We start from the raw sequence: 19,565 nt of genomic DNA, 5'->3' as shown, positions 1-19,565 counted from the left end.
TTAATATATAGTTGATTATGTAAAGAAATATTTACAGATAGGTATATATACACAGCTTAGTTTACATACATATATTTCTTTGTTGTCAACTGAGGGTAAACAATACCCCAATAACAATGAGCACACCTAGCTTGATTTCTATTACCATTCCTCAATAAAATGAACCAGGGATTCTTGGAGAAATGGTTGATTCTAGGACTGGGCAGGAAATAGGCAAAATGAGCCTGGAACATACTGCCAGAAAGTTATGGAAATAATATAAAAGAGCCAACTGAAAGAGCTCCCAATGGCCAAACCTGGAACAATTTGAATAGTAAATAGTACTGGATTATAACCATAAGTATAAATACCCATGAGTCCATATTATATAAATAAAGGATTAACTAGAAGAGACAAATCTGTGCAGATCTCCAAAAGGTTTATGTAAGTGCTCTGACCTTAAGAAGGGAGAGCACAACTTCCCATTTCTTAAATATGAGCCACACATAGTGACTTCCTTCCAAAGAGTACAATATGGAAAAATAGAAATAAAGAGTATCTTTACAGTAAGAAACCTGACAAACTACCTCAGCTAGGTAAGTAAAGTCAATGTCAAGTCACAAATCCTGTTAATAGTATGTACCCTCAATATGGTGTGTTGCAAATGGCACTTTACCTCTGTGATTTTCCTCCCCCAAACCCATAACCCCAGCTTAAGCATGAGAAAAACATTAAATTCCAACAGAGGGCCACCCTACAAAATACTTCACCCACACTTCTCAAACTGTAAAGGTCATCAAAAACAAAGAAAGGATGGGAAACTATCACAGCAAGAGAAGCTAAGGAGACATGACAACTAAATATGAAATCCTAGAACAGAAAAAGGACATCAGGTGAAAACTTAGGAAATCTGAATAAACTATGGAATTTAGTTGATAACAATGTATTGGCATCAGTTCATTAGTTATAACAAATGTACATACTAATATGTTAATAACAGGGGAAACTGGATGTGGGGTATATGGGATCTTTCTATCCAATTTTTATGTGAATCTAGAACTGAAACTAAACTAAAAAACAAAAACAAAAAGGTCCATTTAGAGAAGAAAAAAGAGTCACAGTTTGGGAGAAAATACCTGCAGGGCATATATGTGATAAAGACTTGTATCCAGGCTACCAAGAACTCCCAAAACTCAACACTAAGGAAACAACCCAATTTAGAAATGGGCAACAGATCTGAACAGACAGTTCACCAAAGAAGATATACAGATGGCCAACAGCACATGCGACAATGAACATCATGTCATTACAGAAATAAAAATTATTAAAACCACAATGAGATACCACTGCACATGTATTATAGTAGCTGGAATTAAGATTGACCAAAGTATGTGTTAGGAAGCAAATGGAGGTGAATGAACTCTTCCAGACTTTGGAAATATCTCATTCCTCTAAGTATTCACTCTAAAGGAAGCATATATCCATACCAAGGTATACATAAGAATGTTCACAGGATTCTGTGTTATGTAATATAAAGTTTTAAACAACCAAAATATCCTTTAACACGTGAATAAAAACATATGGTAAAACTCTACAACTGATTACTTCTCAACAATACAAAGAAATGAACTATTGATATATGCAACAACATGGATGAACCCAATACTGAAGAAAGCCAGATTAAAAGAAAAGGTACATACTATATGATTCCACCGATATTAAACTCTTGAAAGTGTGAAGTACTCTACAAGTGGCAGGAAGCAGATCAGAGGTTGCGGCAGGGGTGGGGGAGTGGAAGAGTAGGGATTACAAAGGAATAGGAGGAAACTTTCAGGATTGCCATGTTCACAATCTTGATAGAGGTGATTCTTTCATGGTGTATGTATGTCAAAATTTACCTGACTGTACACTTTAAATAAATGAGTTTATAGTATATCAGTCAGATCTCAATAAGGTAGTTAAACATACTAATGGAGTGATAAATAAGGTAGTGAGAGGAATAAGTAGAGCAAGATTTTCTGCTTCTCAATGGAAATACTGCATGGAGGGCTGAAATTCAGAAGGCCCTTAGATAAGTACACATCTTCCTCAACTGATGATGGGCTTACATCCCAAAAAACCCACCATAAACTGGAAATACCGTAAGTCAAAAATGCATTTAATACACCTCACCTAGCAAACATCATAACTTAGCCTAGCCTACCTTCAGTGTGCTCAGAACACTTATGCTAGCCTACAGCTAGGCAAAATCATCTTAACACAAAGCCTATTCTTTAATAAAGTGTTGAACACCTCATGCAATTTACTGAATACTGTACTCAAAGTGAAAAACAATGATTATATGGGTACAGGATGGCTGTCAGTGTATCGGTTGTTTATTCTCATGACTGCATGGTTCCCTGGTAGCTGCAGCACAGCCACTGCCCAACGTCAGGAAAGAATGGTGTCCTGGATATTACTAGGCCAGGAAAAAATCAAAATTCAAAATGAAAAAAAAAAAATCAAAGTATGATTTCTACCAAATGCATATTGCTTTCGCACCACAGTCAAGTCGAAAAATCTTAAGTCAAATGATCGTATATCAGGGACCATCTGTACTATTTAAAGTGCTAGCCTACAAACTGCCTCTGGTCCTTAACGACACAAGGAACTTGCACAGGAAGTAAGTCACCTACCTCCCAAGCACACTGTTTAGTTCAGCTGATTTTTTTCCAAAATTAACGTTTCTCAATGAAAAAAGCAATATGCTGATGAACGCTCTAGCTTAAGCTCCTCATGTAATCACTGACCTGTAACAAACAGTCCACAGACTGGCATTAGTTTAGGGACACATTTTGAGTAGCGCTGCCTAGGTCACACACAGATGTTCTTTTAACCTCTCTAAGCCTATCTTCATCTGTATGATGAGATAACTGCTCTGATGAGCTACAAAGCTTGCAGATAGCAGGTTCTGATCAGTTATGGGCCACTGCTTTATGTAGACAGTGTTTTGAAATAAAGCCATATGTAAAAATGAAATGTCATTTTATTTGTTCGGAACACTTGCGTTGTTTTTTAATATTTATTTTGAGAGAGAGAGCGCATGCGCGCAAGAGTGAGGTAGGGGCAGAGAGAAAGGGAAAGAGAGAATTCCAAGCAGGCTCCGCACTGCCAGCATGGAGCCCAACGCAGGGGGCTCCATCCCACAGACTGAGATCATGACCTGAGCCGAAATAAACAGCTGGATGATTAACTGACTGAGCTATCCAGGCGCCCCAGAATGCTTGTTTTTAAAGTTAACCGAAATTAAAAATGGCTTGTTTTCCAGTGAAAACTATTAACTTCAATATTAAGGGTTTATAACAAAAATGGACTTATATTTAATATTAGCTAATATTTGAATAGTTATATACACACTATACAATGACATCTACTCTCTTTATCACAGCACACCCTCCCAATCAGACACAGAAATGCAGAAGTAACAGTGTTATTTTCATTTTTTCCTATTCTAGTAATATTTTAATAATTCATAAACTCAAAACTGTTCACACAATTTTAATTACTTTTTCTTGTTCATGTCTGAAGAAGAGCTTCTTTCTCTAAGAAATTTACATTTTATAATCTTTCCTTTGAAATATAAGAAAGATATGGAATCTCCTGAGTTATATATGCAGCTTATACATTCTTTAAAAGTTATTTTTTAAAATATTACAAATTAATCATATATATCCATAATACACATCCTTGCTATTCATATATTCCTTTAAGCAACATTCAAGTATATTTGTGCTTTGTATGTTTACATTACTTTAGAACCTATTTTCAACTTTCAATAAAACTGTATATCTATAAAGATTTCTCAAATATTTAATAAATGGGGCAAAACAGCCATTACGAAAATATAAACTGCTATTATAGCTTTTTCATCTATCATTTTTATGCATTTCCAGTCAACCATGTCATTTCCTGTTCTTTAGGGAAGCTGATAAATTTTTATCTTTGCAATCTCAACACTGTTGCTTTCTCAGCACAGTGTAAGAGTCCGTATATTGCAGGTTTTCTGAACACACAGTATTCACTCGCCCGTTATCAGGTGTAGCAGTGAAATCTGATAGTGTTGGTATTCATCATTTCCAGTTATTTCAACTGCAGGACCACCTTAAAACACAAAGTCGGGGGGGGGGGGAAATCAGGTTATTCCAAAATTATGCCAATCTCTGCTTAATGAAATGCTTTGAAATCTCTGAAGAAGGGCCTGGAGAACTGATAACAAGCAAGCACAATGCACAGGAGCAGACAGTGCACGCCTGCCAGGATCCATGGCTCTGAATCAATTAACATTTACATTGGGCACCACACACCCTTTCAGACAGCCCCACATGAAAGCAAGCCAGGCTGCCAGTGTGGTTACTGGGCATGTGGACCAGTCATCATGGCACTAAAATCGGCATCTGCAGAGTATAGAGGAAAACTGAGGATAGCAGAGTTTAAAAGAGGTAAGGCTAAGAAGGCTAGTCAGTGGCAAGAAAAGGTGGTTAGAGTATCTGACATTAATCATGGATTTCAGATCACACAGAAAAAGCTGAGCAATAATGAAAGGAACATACATATACAAAGACATTTTCTGACAGCAGCAGTTTGTACTGCTTAAGTATTTTTCTCATTAAATAAACACTGGGAATTGTTCCTGTTATTTAGCCAACCCTTTGTAAATGCAAAATTTTTACTCGTTCATTAGTCATACCTTATCCCTACCTGATTTTGTCATAATAACTACAAGCCATATTTTGTCTCTCATTCTTAGAGGATTATAAAAGCAATTTTATTTGTCCAGTTAAATAAGACACTCTTTTCTTTAGGATCACAGCTATTTATAATCATAAAAACTCTTTAGAATCACAGCCCCAAGGTAAAAATTTATTTTTATCATTACTGAGGACGGCAAAAAAAATCTAGCTGTGAGAATAGCACTACTATTCTATCAAAAATGACTACTTAATAAGTTAGGCTCAAAACTAAGCAGTCAAAATTACAAGTTGTAATTTTTTTAATGTCTAAAACTAGAGATGCAGAACAGATCAACAAGGTATTTTCTGTGCTTGACATAAAAGATCAGAAACAAAAGAAATATTAAAAGTCAATTATGAGTTTTTCTTCTATTGCTCTAAGGGTATCTATCAGTCAACACTTAAACATTTTAAACCACACAGCACAATTAAAACAAATACCTTATTAGCTGCTTCCAAGGAATTTATTAGATTCTGCAGCTCTTCTTTACTCATTTCGACAGAATATGGTTTGACTTCACCATTTTCTTTTACGTCTAGAGTAAGGTTTAAAAGTGGCATTTGTAATGTAGCAATCTTGTCACTAGACAGTGCAAGCTGTTTAAAATGAGGAAAATAGTAATTAATAAGTAGTAAAAAAAAGAATATATTAAATATACATCAGAGCTTATTAATACAAGAACACTCCTGTTTGCTATCAAATACAGGAAAAGGAGGAAGAAACAAAGAAACCCCCGCCAAACCAACACATACATGAAGAACAGAAAGAGAAAGGAGGATGAATAGAGAGGATGCAGACTGGGAAAAAAGGACAACCAGTCCGAATTTCGTAGCATAAGCAGCAATCCAGCGCAGAGTTATGGCCGGGAAGGACTGAATGGGTCCAATGCATCAAGAAACTGAGAATTCTTTTTTTTTTTTTTAATTTTTTTTTTAATGTTTATTTATTTTTGAGATAGAGAGAGACAGAGCATGAACAGGGGAGGGGCAGAGAGAGAGGGAGACACAGAATCTGAAACAGGCTGCAGGCTCTGAGCGGTCAGCACAGAGCCCGACACGGGGCTCGAACTCACGGACCATGAGATTATGACCTGAGCCGAAGTCAGACGCTTAACCGACCAAGCCACCCAGGCGCCCCAAGAAACTGAGAATTCTTAAAGACGTGTGAAGAAACCAAGAGGATGAAAGCCCATGTACAAGGATACAACCAAAAACACTGGTAAAAAGAGGCTTGATTCACAATCAGCCAATTCTCTACCAAATTATTGTTAAACACATTATCAAGACACCACTTTCAATTAGAGTCACTCAGCAAAAACACTCATTTTCCCTACTTCTTATTTTCTGTCTACAGAGAATCCTAGAAGAAACAGAAGAACCAAATATTTATGATACTAATACTTTTTGAAACAAGTGCCATGGCTTCATTGGCAGATGGCAAAGGAAAAATCAAATTTTCCTGGAATCTGCGCTAGAAAACCCCACAATAAGTGAATCTTTGAAGTGCTACTACTTGCAAAAATTTACTTATGCAATGAATGGTAAGGAACTACTTCCCTAACGAACAACCTCTAAGTCCACCCTCGGCATGCACACACTGTAGAATTGAATCCTCACATACCTCCTCCGTTTTCTCTTCAAAAACCAGGGCTCATCATATCTGAGATTTAGAAGTATCAAAGATGAGGCGCCTGGGTGACTCAGTCGGTTAGGTGACCGACTTCAGCTCAGGTCATGATCTCACAGTTCCTGAGTTCGACCCCACGTCGGGCTCTGTGCTGACAGCTCAGAGCCTGGATCCTACTTCAGATTCTGTGTCTCCCCCTCTCTCTACCCCTCCCCTGCTCACACTCTGTGTCTGTCTCTCAGTAATAAATAAATGTTAAAAAAAAATTTTTTTTTAATTTAGAAGTATCAAAGATGGTCTACATTATAGATAATTGTCTTCTTCAGTGTGTCCAATAAGTGGTTTCTCAGTCTATGCTTGAATACCACCAATGATGAACGTGCTACCTCAAGAAGAGGTTAAAATAATCTTCAGATACTGATAGGTGTTAAAACATTTTCCTTAGGTTGAATGTGAACTCATCTTATTTCAAACTATGTACCTTAAACCTTAACCTTTGTCCTAGCCGCTGTAGCCACAGAGCGTATATCAAGTCCCTCATCCATAGAGATGATTTTTAGTCCTCTAAAGAGAACTATCATTTTTCTACTAAGTTTTCTCCTTTCCCCAAATGTTTGAAAAAACCTTCATGATTTTAAGTTCCTGTTCATTCTTTTCTGGTTTGGCACTAATTTGTTTAAGTATCTCTTAAATTTGGCAACCAGAACTAAAAGCATTAATAACTAAATTAACTAAAAGGTGAAATGAATAAAAACAGAATTAGAACTACCCACTGCTTGAAACACTGCATTTCTATCAATAAAACATAAGACTGAATCATCATACTGCTGACTCAAGCCACATTTGGTAAATCAAAACAACTAAATATTCTCATACATATTACTTTTGGTCTACCTCTCATATCTTTTATATTAAGTTGGTTTTATTTATATAAAAATCCTCTATCTAGGTTATCTCTGCTTAATTTATTGTGCTTCATTTGGCCCATCGCTGTAATTTGCTACAAAATAATTTTAAACTTTGTATTATATTAATATAATGTATCTTAGATTTGATAAGCATAATATTCATAAAAGACTGGGCCAAAACCAGAATCACAGAGACCTCCTCCCTGGATAACACAAATACATCTGGCTTTGGTTGTTTATCCAGCTATGACCCAAGTAACTATGTAATTGTTCCACATTTTTCTCCACTTTATCCACAAAGACAGTATGAGACACTTTATCCAGGATCATGCCGAAATGAGGAAACGCAGTATGTTTCAACACAACGTGTTTCAACACAACCTCCTCATTGAGGTCTATGTATCCTATACAGCATGGAAAGTTAGTCTGAAATTTTTATGAATCCTATTGATCATGAGTCTCTTTTTCAAAATGTTCATTAAAGTTAACTTTTAATAATACATAGATTTTCCTCTGGAGACAGAATCACATTTACCAATCTCAGGAAGACTATAATAAAGGCTAGAAAGTTCTAGCCAAAAATATACGTTGAATACATACTACTCCACTATTTAAGATATTTAATGATTCACAGCTCTAGTTAATTAAATTTATTATCAATGTAATTTTATTATATATTTTTGGATGTCTGTACTGTACTTATGCATAAATAATGTAAAAAAATGTAATTTTTGACACTGTATTCTTAAAATAACAGAAATTTTTGGGGCGCCTGGGTGGCTCAGTCAGTTAGGCGTCCGACTTCAACTCAGGTCATGATCTCACGGTCTGTGAGTTCGAGCCCTGCGTCAGGCTCTGGGCTGTTGGCTCAGAGCCTGGAGCCTGCTTCCGATTCTGTGTCTCCCTCTCTCTCTGACCCTCCCCTGTTCATGCTCTGTCTCTCTCTGTCTCAAAAATAAATAAATGTTAAAAAAAAAAATTAAAAAAAAAAATAACAGAAATTTTAGATATATATTATGAAAAAGAATCAATATTTCTTTCCATTCAAAAAATGAGATAAAAAAATACATGCCTATAAACAGATTCTCACCTTCAACTGCCAGTCAAAATCCTGTAGCTGTGCAGAAGAAATATCAACTATTTCTTCTAACAGAGCCTTCTTGATTTCCTCTTTCCTACTTTTCAAGCATTTCATGATAGCTTCTTGATGAAATGAATTCAGCTGATTCAACTGCTGAAATATCTATGAAAATAAACAGAAAGTAAGTGAAAGGGCCTTTCTGTTTAAAATGTAAACATATAGCTCCACTCCCCTTTCACAACCCCTTTAAAATGACAGTAAAAGAAAAAAAAAAAAAAAAAAGACTTCTGTACCTAGAATAAGATGAGAATGTGTAACTGACAAACAAGAGATTTTTGCAAAACAAAAAGGTAAAGAGCTGACTGATGAAGTAGCATGAAAGCAAAGACCACAAACGCTGGCATAGCTAGATTAATATCAGACAATGTAGCCTTTAAGAAGTATTACAAGAAATAAAGAATGGCAAAAGGACCATTCAACAGAAAGAACAATCATAAATTTGTGTGCACCCAATAAAAGAGCTTCAAAATATATAAAGTAGCAAAACTTGGCAGAACTAAAAAGAGAAATCGGTAAGTCTAATTAGATTTATTAGATTTATAATTAGAATGTTAACACATCTCCCAGTAACTGACAGGAAAACACACAAAACAATCATAAAGATTAGAATCAAAAAAATACTATCTTCTTTAACCTAATTGACACGCAGAACATTACTCAACAACTACAGAACATACTATTTTCAAATATATGTGGAACATTCACCAAAAGGAACCATAAGACAAGACATGTAGCAAATCACAACAGATTTCAAAGGACTGCAATCAAATTATATATATGTTTTTTACCATGGTATAATTAAATCATAACTGATTACAAAAAATCTCCAAATACTTGAAAATTATACAACATAGTAACACAGTACTAAGGAAGATAGAAAGTCAATCTTGCATAAACTCTTTCAGAGAATAAGAAAAGAGAAAAAATACTTCTAATTCATTTTATTAGACCAGAATAAAACATGGGGCGCCTGGGTGGCGCAGTCGGTTAAGCGTCCGACTTCAGCCAGGTCACGATCTCGCGGTCCGTGAGTTCGAGCCCCGCGTCAGGCTCTGGGCTGATGGCTCGGAGCCTGGAGCCTGTTTCCGATTCTGTGTCTCCCTCTCTCTCTGCCCCTCCCCCGTTCATGCTCTGTCTCTCTCTGTCCCAAAAATAAATAAAAAACGTTGAAAAAAAAATTTAAAAAAAAAAAAAAAAACTTGACACCCTGATAAGGACATTACAAAGAGAAAAACTATGGGCCAATATCACTCAAAAACAGATTCAAAAGTCCTAAATAAGATATTGGCAAATCAAATCAAGAAATACATAAAAACATAATACATGATGACCAAATGGTGTTTATTTTGGCAATGCAAGGTTAATCTAGCATTTAAATATCCAATGAAAGACACCACATCAGCAAAATAAAGAAGAAAAAAATAACAAATTTAGGAAAAAAAATTAAATAAAATTCAATACCCATTAATGATAACAATTCTCAGCAAAGTAGGAACTGTAGGAAACTTCTTTAATCTTATAGTATACATCTATAAAACCACACAGCTAACACAATAAATGATAAAATTGTGAATCCCTAAGATCAGGAATAAGACACTGCTTTTTGTTTCAACACTGTCTTAAAGGTGTTAGGCACTGCAATAAGGTAAGAAAAAAAATGGGTATTAAAATCTAAAAAGAAAAGGATTGTACACACAAAAGAAATAAATCCAGAAAAATGTTTTATAAGCCATTAAATTTTTTTAAATTGTTGGATATGGGGTAAAGATATAAAAATTGCTTCTATATACCAGCAATAAACAAGTGGAGAACAAAATTAACACCAAAAGTATCAATTACTTAAAAATAAATCTAAAAAAATATTTGCAAGATCTCTATACTGAAAACTGCAAAATAATAGAGAAATTGAAGTACTCCAAATAAATGGAATGTTATTCCATGTTCATGGATTGGGAAGATTAATATTAAGACATAAATTCTTTCCCAAATGATTTTAGAGATTCAGTGCAATCTCCATGCTGCAAACCGAATGATGTCACTTCAAAATTCTTATGTTGAAATTCAAACCTTCACTGTGATGATATTCAAAGATGGGGCCTTCTGAGAGGTAATTAGGTTTCATAGGTCATAAGGGTAGGGCCTTCATGATAGGATTAGTGCCCTTATAAAAAGAAACATAAGAAAGAATGCTTCCCTCTCCCTTTGCTATATGAGAAACACAGCAAGAAGGCAGTCTGCAGCCAGGAAAAGGGTTCTTGACAGGGAATCAAATCAGCCAGCACCTTTACTTTGGACTAACTTACCAGACTCTAGAATTGTGAGAAATAAATTCTTGTTGTTTAAGTTACTCAGTCTATGGTATTTTGTTATGGCAGCCCAAGTTGACTAATATTCATCAAAATCCCAGGGGTTTTTTTTGTTGTTGTTGAAATTGACAAACTGACTTTAAAATGTACATGAAAATACAGAGGACCTAGAAGAGCCAAAGCAATCTTGAAGAAGCATGAAATTGAAAGTCTTCTATTATCAAGACTATGTAACATAGCTTTAATTCTACAGTAATTAAGACAGTGTAGTATTGGGAAATATAGACTAGACTAATGGAGTAGAATAAAGAGTCCAGATACAGACCAACACATATACAGCTACCTGATTTACAACAAAGGCTGCACAGAAATTCTATGGGGCAAGGATGGTCATTTCAATAAATGGTACTGGGTCAATTGGCTATTGATATGAAATGCGAACTCGACCCTTAACCCACACACAAATATTAATTCAAAATGCACCAGTAACATAAATGTGAGAGCTTCTCCAAGAAAACTAACAAAAAAATCTTCATGACTTGGCACAAGTATTTGTTAAACAGGACTTTAATAGCACTAACAATCAAAAGAAATGTTGACAAAACTGGACTTGATTAAAATTCAGAACTTCTGTTGACAAAAAGACACCATTAAGAGTGAAAAGGCAAGCCACATAATGGAAGAAGATGTTTAAAATACATAGCTCTAACAAAGAACTCCCACCCAGAATATCATCCAAATCAAAATGAATATACATAAACTACATTTTTTATAAGTGAGCAACCTACACAAACATGCCAAAATAACTTTTTACCAAGGTACAAAAGCCATTCAATGGAAGGACACCCCATTAATTTCACTTCAAGATATCTATCCTAGAAAAGGTGGCCAATATGCTATTTTTTTTACGTTTTTTTTTTTTAAATATGAAATTTATTGTCAAATTGGTTTCCATACAACACCCAGTGCTCATCCCAACAGGTGCCCTCCTCAATGTCCATCACCCACTTTCCCCTCTCCCCCACCCCCCATCAACCCTCAGTTTCTCAGTATTTAAGAGTCTCTTATGGTTTGACTCCTTCCCTCTCTGTAACTTTTTTTCCCCCTTCCCCTCCCCCCTGATCTTCCATTGAGTTTCTCGGAATCCACATGTGAGTGAAAACATGGTATCTGTCTTTCTCTGCCTGACTTATTTCACTTAGCATAACTCTCTCCAGTTCCATCCACATTGCTACAAGTGGCCAGATTTCATTCTTTCTCTTTGCCAAGTAGTATTCCATTGTATATATAAACCACATCTTCTTTATCCATTCGTCAGTTGATGGACATTTAGGCTCTTTCCATAATTTGGCTATTGTTGAAAGTGCTGCTATAAACATTGGGGTGCAAGTGCCCTTATGCATCAGCACTCCTGTATCCCTTGGGTAAACAGTATGTGTATAAGGAGACACACACAGGGTATCAGTAGAAGCACTATACATAATAATGAAAGAGGCAAGGATCTAATGGTTCATCAGGAGGCCAGAAAAAGAAGTCCTGCTAATCCTATCATCAAATACTATAAGAAATTAAAATATAAGAACCAGATCTACATTTACCAATACTGACAAGTCTAAAACAATATCCCATAAAAAAATTACAAATGGATACATATGTTATCATTTACAAGTTACACATTCAAATAGCTCAAATAATTGTATACATTGCTTAAAGACATAAACATTCCTACAACATGGAATACAAAACAGGTATACCAACAAGTTGTGATCTCTTGGGGAAGGGTGGCATGCCAGGTAGTATTTGGGTATATTTATAATACCTTGTTTCTAAAACAAACACACAAACCTGTAATACATAAAGTAAAATGTTAACAACTGTTTAATTGTGATAATGCGAATGTAGGTATCAGTTACCTAACTTCTGGTTTTCTTCTACATGATTTAAATGTATCACAATTCTAAAAACATAAACAACCAAAACAAGAGAACCAGAACTTCCACAATCAGATTTGCCTACTCAAAATTATGATGTTTTCGTTAATATAACATATACTTACTGATGATGGCTCCTGTATGATATAGTGCCCTAAAACCAACTTGAGAAAAACGTTAACACTACTTATTATTTATTATAAGATATAGAAATTTGGAGTGAAGTTACCTCTTCATCAGGTAAATTTTTACCAACTACAGCTTTGAAAAATTTGGTAATATCTTCTAGAACATTCTTCCATTCTGTCGAATCCCAAACACTGTGATAATCCTGGTAGAGAGGATAAGCTCGGCCACAAATGCCATCAATTATTTTATGAAGCAGCTAGAGAGAAAAAAAGAAAGTGAATTATAAGTAAACTTACAAAACAGACTTATCTTCCTTGTAGGAAACAAATGCTGTTGGGAGCAGCTCATGTTACCCGCAAGAGCAGCTAAAGATTGAAATGTAACTATTTTTAACATTACTCTTATTAAAAATTAAAGCTCCAATAAAAATACCAGACTTTCTAGAATTCTGTCCACCTTCAGAAGCTGAAATAATTTCATAGACACATTGTTGTTTCTCCAATAATCCTGAAAGGATGATGGTGAATATAAAAGTTTCACCTTGGGATTCCTTAGACATTGTATTTATACCAATAATAATAATAATAATTTAGACATTGTATTTATACCAATAATAATAATAATAAAGTATGACTTTTAGATCAAAGTTTTTTACTGTAGATCTATAAATTTCATTTCCCCTTGCCTCCATTTTCACAGCATTCACACTCACTTGTTTTGGTCCACTCCAAGAAAGTCGTCAGTGCCTTTATCTTCTTTTTTTACATTCCTCTCCCTGTACCCTACCTTAGTATCAGCAATAGAAATCCTGACATATATATAACTGAACATAGTGACTAAGACTGAATTTTTGAATAAAACTGTCTAGTTTCAATCCTAGTTCCACTACTTAACTAGTTTTATCAAGTTATTTCGATGTTCGGTGCCTGTTCCATGTGTAAAATGAGGAGATCATCTAGCTACATTATGCTGTTGTAAGGAGTACATGCAAATTACTTGGCACATTCCTAGCATGTATAAAACACTTACACACTGCTAGCCATTGTTACCATTCTTCTTATTATTGTTATTATCACTATTACTACCACCACCCCCACCACTACCGGTATTACGTTCCACGTCTTTAACATACATTAACTGATTGCCTACTATGTCAGCACTATTCGAGATAAATGATTAACATGGCTTTCTTTCCCAGGGGATATTTGTGTCTTGTTAAAAGAGTATCTGAACCCAAATAATCTGGAAAATTATTTTAAACAAGTCCTCCAAATCTTTTCCCCTGGACCATAGTCCACTTCATTTTAAGCAGTAACTCTTCCCCTTGTAACACCATACATATCAGAACAGAAATGAGCAACTGGTAACTCCACTTCCAAATGATGGCTAATGCCCTCTATGAACAGACCTTTTATTTACCATACATCCACCAACAGTCTCAATTTGAAATTCATTCCAAATTCTCTACACATATCCCATGTTATCCCAAACTGCCCCCACGCTAAAGCAAAACACAGAGCTCAAACTGATAAAGTACTATCTTTTGGAATATAAATGTTTCTAGTCATTCATTCATTCATGTTTTGTATTCACATGTACAAAACAGGTAATGAGCACTTCACTCCATTTGTTAAACAAGTTAATGGAAATACAAAGCAAATATAACTGTAATGGATACCACATATGGAGCCCTGACTGAGTACCAAGCATTGCGTTCATCCTCACTACAACCCTATACAGGGGGTAAGTCTTGTTATTATCCCCGTTTTACAAATGGTAAAACTGAGGATAAACAAGATTAAGGTGCTACCATATCAGAGCTTTAGTCCATCAGAGAAAGACAAACATAAATACATAAATGCAATTTAGAATGAGAGGAACTATATTATAAATTTATAGAAAGTACAAAGAAGCACAGAGAAGAAGAGAAAGGGCTGCTTTTAAAAGAATAAAATGAGGATATCACCTACCCACATTATGTTGTTGTAGTACTTGGCCATTTAAGGGGAGAGAAGGGCATTTCTAGTCACAAGCAACTGCATATGCATAATAGAATAAAGTGAACAATCACATGTTCAATTTGAAAAAAGGATACAGGGCTGGAGAGGTGAGTGGAGGCCAAATCATAAAGGGCCTTGTATACAGGGTCCAGACTTTAATTGTCTCAACAGGGAAGCAACCTGTTCACATATTTGCATTATGTTTCCATAAATTTCCCAACAAGTTGGGAGATGCAAGGAGAGAAAAGGAAAAGAGAGATGGTGAGACCAAAGGCCCCTTGCCTTCTCTTTACCAGGAAGAAATTAGATGGGGGGGAGGGAAGAGCGGGCGGCTAAATAGTTGAGGACACTCAAAATGGGGGCAGTACTAGGTAAAAGAGACTGAAAAGGAGGAAGGACCAAGGATGATACTCAGAATTTAGGCTGAGTGACTGGGTAAACAGTGGTGCTCCAAACCAAAAATGAGGCTATAATCACAGGAAGAATAGTTCCAGGGGGAAAGACAAGGAGTTCAGCCAAGGACACAATGAATTTGAGGTACCTGGGGTGTGTCTAAGCAGGAGTCTGACACCCAAGGAAGAGATTCTTTGCTGGATGCAGGGATCTGGGCGTCATCAACCTACATGATGAGAAAGGTTATGGGCCTTACTAAGAAGCAGGTAGAAGGACGATAGGAGCAGGAAGCTAATACAAAGACTCACAACCAACAGATCTGAACATACGTTTCACCTTTGCCACTTACTAGTTTGACAACCTTGGGCACGGTAGTCCAACTCTCTCTGCTGACATTTTGGTTTCCTCACTTGTAAAATCACAGGAGAGTTAAGATGGTTTTTCCTGATCCTGATAAGAATTAAGTAAGTTTGTTCCCTTCCACCTCCCCCTCCCCCCCCCCCCCCCACTTTCCCCATTGCAAATGGAACAGAGGAAAAAAGAAGTCTTAAATGAGGGGCTTTTAAGGCTGCCTACCCCACACGCCTCTTTCACACTACGTAGGGTAAACCCCCACTCCCACCCGTGACCCATTATAAATGGAACACAATAGGGACTTACTCCGAATTGCCAATCATTTACACTTAAGGCCAGTCCATCGAAGCTTGGAATCCAGACAACTGCCCCCCATGATTAAGCAGAGTTCAGTATGCATTAATTCCTTCCCTCAGCAGACACTGATCAAGAACCCACCTTGAGCCAGAACACAAATCTGAAGAACTGGGAATGTAAAAGAAAGTTATCTACCCTGAAGGAGTTCAGAATAAGAGAGACCAGAGTCAAGCCAACTGGTCAAGAAGTTGTGTAAGTGCCCGAATTGTTGGGTGACAGAGGAGATGGAAATAAACATACTTATGTATTGATTACAATACAATGTATTAATTGGTTGACTTCTTTTTTTTTTAATTTTTTTTTTAAGTTTATTTATTTTTGGGACAGAGAGAGACAGAGCATGAATGGGGGAGGGTCAGAGAGAGAAGGAGACACAGAATCTAAAACAGGCTCCAGGCTCCGAGCTGTCAGCACAGAGCCCGACACAGGGCTCGAACTCACGGACCGCGAGATCATGACCTCAGCCGAAGTCGGCCGCTCAACCGACTGAGCCACCCAGGCGCCCCTTAATTGGTTGACTTCTGAGGACAAACAACCTCCGCTCCCAGATGCTGCAGCTCAATTCTGCATATATTGCTTTCTTTCAGGAATGGGCAAATTTCCTTCAGGTCTAAGTTTTTCTGCTTGAAAGTTCAAGGGGGAAAGTCTCACTTCTCAGTCAGATTTTCCTCTTACAGCAACCACTAGGTTTTCTCTTCCTTTCACAGCTCACAGTAATTACATAAATGCAATTACTGCCTCCACATTTCATTTTTCACACTCAAAACCGCCAATGCCTTTGGTATTAAGGCTAAATAACAAGCGTGGCATATAGACTCGAGCCACCTGACTTTCTACTCGCCTGCCTAGCCTTAGTCTCCCTGCCCTGCTTCTCACTCTGAATTTCAGCCTCCAAGAATTAGAACAGGTCCTCAAAGCCCGCAGAGGCTGGTTTCCTTTTTCTAGCCTTGTAGCTGCTATTCCTCTGCCTAAAGCATTCTCTCCCTTCTAGCCCGTCTAGTCCGACTCGTCCTCTGGAACTCAACCTAGAAATTGAGACGTTCCTTTTCCGGAAAGCCTCTCCTTGCCCCTTCAAATCTGGGTTGCTACCTATCCCACAAGCTGGTTACTGGGTAATTCAGTTTGGTTTCCTTATTAGATACAAGCTCCAGCAGAGTACGGGCTGTATCTCACTCACCGGTTTACCTTATCCCATTTGGGCACTCAGCACAAGGCCCACTTAAGTGAAAAGCTGGCCGAACAAACGAACGAGGCTCTTGCCAGATCCCTTACAGCCAGGTTACTTCTCAGGCCCAAGGTTTCACTGTATATGTCACCTCCTGAGAGAAAGGCCACCTTGGACCACCCTACCGAAAGTAAGTTGCCCAGTTATTGGGAGTACTTACCAATTTGTTTTGTGCAGCCCTCCAGGGGGCAGGGTGTGCTTCTCTACGTCCCCATGTCCCCAGCCTATCCCCGGCACCTAGCACTGTGCCTGGTGCACAGGCAGCATTCCGGCGTGCGTGGTGTACGAATGAATGAAATGAGATGCTGCACACCACCGGCTCCACGTTGTAAGTTTTTCAAATGCTACGGTGGGGACTCCGCTCCCCAGCCCAGAGTCAGCGGGTCCTGGGCCGCGCCGGGGAGCTGACGGGCCACCCCCACCCAGGTGCGAGCAAAGCCGAGGAGTCAGCTCGCAAAGCCCCTCGAGGGGCAGCTTCAAGCGGGGGCGTGGAGGTGGCGCCCAAAGCGTCGGCCTTCTCAGCTCTCCAGGGGCAGCAGGGGGCCGTGCACCCGACTTGGCGCCCCTTCCCCGTCCCAGCCCTGGGCAGCCCGGGCGAGCCCAGCCAGCGCGTCTCGATCAGACCGGGCCAGACCTGCACGCCGGGGCGTCCCGGGGCCCCGCCTGCCACGCCGCCCGCGCTCTCCTCACCTGCGGGCCCAGCTCGGCTGGAAGCTTCTGCAGCTGCCACAAGGGCGTCCCCTCTTCCGGCTCCATCCCAGTACCAAGTAGGAACCTAGGTCACATGACAAGGCCCGGTCGCGCCTCACGAGCGACGGCTCTGCCACGTGACTCCCTCGGGTGGGCGGGGGCCGAGCGTGGAGACGCAGGGGCTCTCGTGCGCGTGCGCAGAGACACAGCCGGCGCTTTCCCTGTAACTAAGGAAAATCCCTTTTCCGCCTGGAGTAAGTTTGCTAAACACACTTATTATATTGAAAGCAAATTTGCAAATCTCGCAAGCACGTTGCAACTTTGTTCAGAGTTCTGTCGAACTTTCTCTGCACTCCTTAGAAAGCCGTCTAATAAGAGTAACCCTGTTTTGAGCTCAGGGCCATTGTCCCGGAGGCTTGGCATGTGTCTCTTTTTACTAAAGTATTCTAATTGGAAGGTTAAGTGAGGGTTTACCTGTGTGCAAGATACTTTATATAGATTATCCGGTACTATTTTCATCCCCATTTCCAAATAACAAGATCAGTCACTAGGATAGTCAGATTTAGCAAATAAAAATAGAGTGCCTGGTTAAATCTGGAATTTCAGATAAGCAATGAACAATGTGTTCTTATAAGTCTGCTCTAAATATTGCATGGGGCGTGCTTATACCAAAAATTATTCCCCGTTTATCTGTAAGTCAAAGTCAACTGGGCATTCTGTGTTTTACAGCAACCGTAAAAGTCACAAGAGCTAGGAGGCACAGCCTAAAGTTAAGCAACGTCAGACCCTACAGCCACACGGTTAACGTCGAACTAACCAAAAAACATTTTCTGTGATTTCTCTCACTATAGCTGTTACTTTAATCAGATGCTGGAGAATTTCGAGGGATAAGACAGTTCCTGGTAACTAGAAGTACACAGTAAGTGGGAGACAGAAACAGAAATGACAGTCTAATATAAATTTAATAATAAAAGTAGTGAAAAGTGATGAAGCATACCACAGAGGAGAAAGTAATTATTTTATTCTGTGGGCTATGCAAAGAAAAACTATGTATTAGTGACACCCTTCGATGTTTAGCTGGGATGCCCTTTCTCTACTCTGTGCCCCATCTCTTGGAGGTAAAAGCAATTTCCTCCTCCTCTAAATTTTCATGACTCTCCCTCACTTAAAATATTTAGCGCTTTCCAGTTCTTAATATACATAGTTATGTACAACAATCATTGCCCCAACTGAAACATAATTATCTTAAGACACTTCGATTTTGTGCAGAAGAGCCCCTCAACTAACAGTTAATGAACAAGGAGTCTGGAAATCTCCTACCTAACCTGTGCGTGTTTAGTAAGTCTACTGAGGGTAGAGACTGTTTTCTAAGAAAAGACTAGATTTTGTATATGGTAAAAGTTGGGGTAAAAATATTTATTAAGCATCTACTATATGCCAGTTTCTATATTTTGTCTTACTAATCTTCCCTATAACATTGTGTTGTGGGAGTTACCCCAACTTTCCAAGGTGAGGAAAAACAAATTTGGTGAAGTATCAACTTTGTCCAAGGTCATGGTTAGTTGCAAAGTCACTGGGCTGTCTGTGTGTTTCACTGGCCCTAAAGAGGAAAGAAAGGCATTCTGAGGTGATATGACTTCCCAAGGCCATATAACAGATTAATAAATAAGGGAAGGAGGCATATAGAACAGGGCCCAAAATTCAGTTAGAGTACTTAATATTTGCCTTTTGATAAGAGGATGTTCTTATATGTATA

The 19,565-nt window shown here is 38.1% G+C and overlaps 1 protein-coding gene across 3 annotated transcripts; it reads right to left on the bottom strand.

Annotated features, from left to right (window-relative positions):
• Nucleotides 1-3,307: 3,307 nt before the first annotated feature.
• On the bottom strand, nt 3,308-17,951 carry COMMD8 (COMM domain containing 8). Of its 3 annotated transcripts, XM_058722688.1 has the most exons (7): nt 15,533-15,583; nt 15,332-15,409; nt 14,761-14,826; nt 12,891-13,046; nt 8,374-8,526; nt 5,190-5,345; nt 3,308-4,119 (listed from the first exon to the last, which is right to left on the bottom strand). In XM_058722688.1, exons 3-7 carry the CDS (start codon nt 14,788-14,790, stop codon nt 4,099-4,101), a joined length of 516 nt encoding a protein of 171 aa, XP_058578671.1. In that variant the 5' UTR covers nt 14,791-14,826; nt 15,332-15,409; nt 15,533-15,583; the 3' UTR covers nt 3,308-4,098. The 3 variants fall into 3 exon arrangements, with proteins under 3 accessions (XP_058578671.1, XP_058578670.1, XP_058578669.1); XM_058722687.1 differs by having other exon boundaries at nt 15,332-15,631; XM_058722686.1 differs by lacking the exons at nt 14,761-14,826; nt 15,332-15,409; nt 15,533-15,583 and adding an exon at nt 17,810-17,951.
• Between the last annotated feature and the right edge of the window lie 1,614 nt (nt 17,952-19,565).

This window comes from Neofelis nebulosa, chromosome 3 (assembly GCF_028018385.1).
Source record: "Neofelis nebulosa isolate mNeoNeb1 chromosome 3, mNeoNeb1.pri, whole genome shotgun sequence".
Classification (NCBI taxonomy): Eukaryota; Metazoa; Chordata; class Mammalia; order Carnivora; family Felidae; genus Neofelis; species Neofelis nebulosa.
Note: the sequence above shows the minus strand (reverse complement) of the source record. Positions and strands in the feature narration are given on the sequence as shown.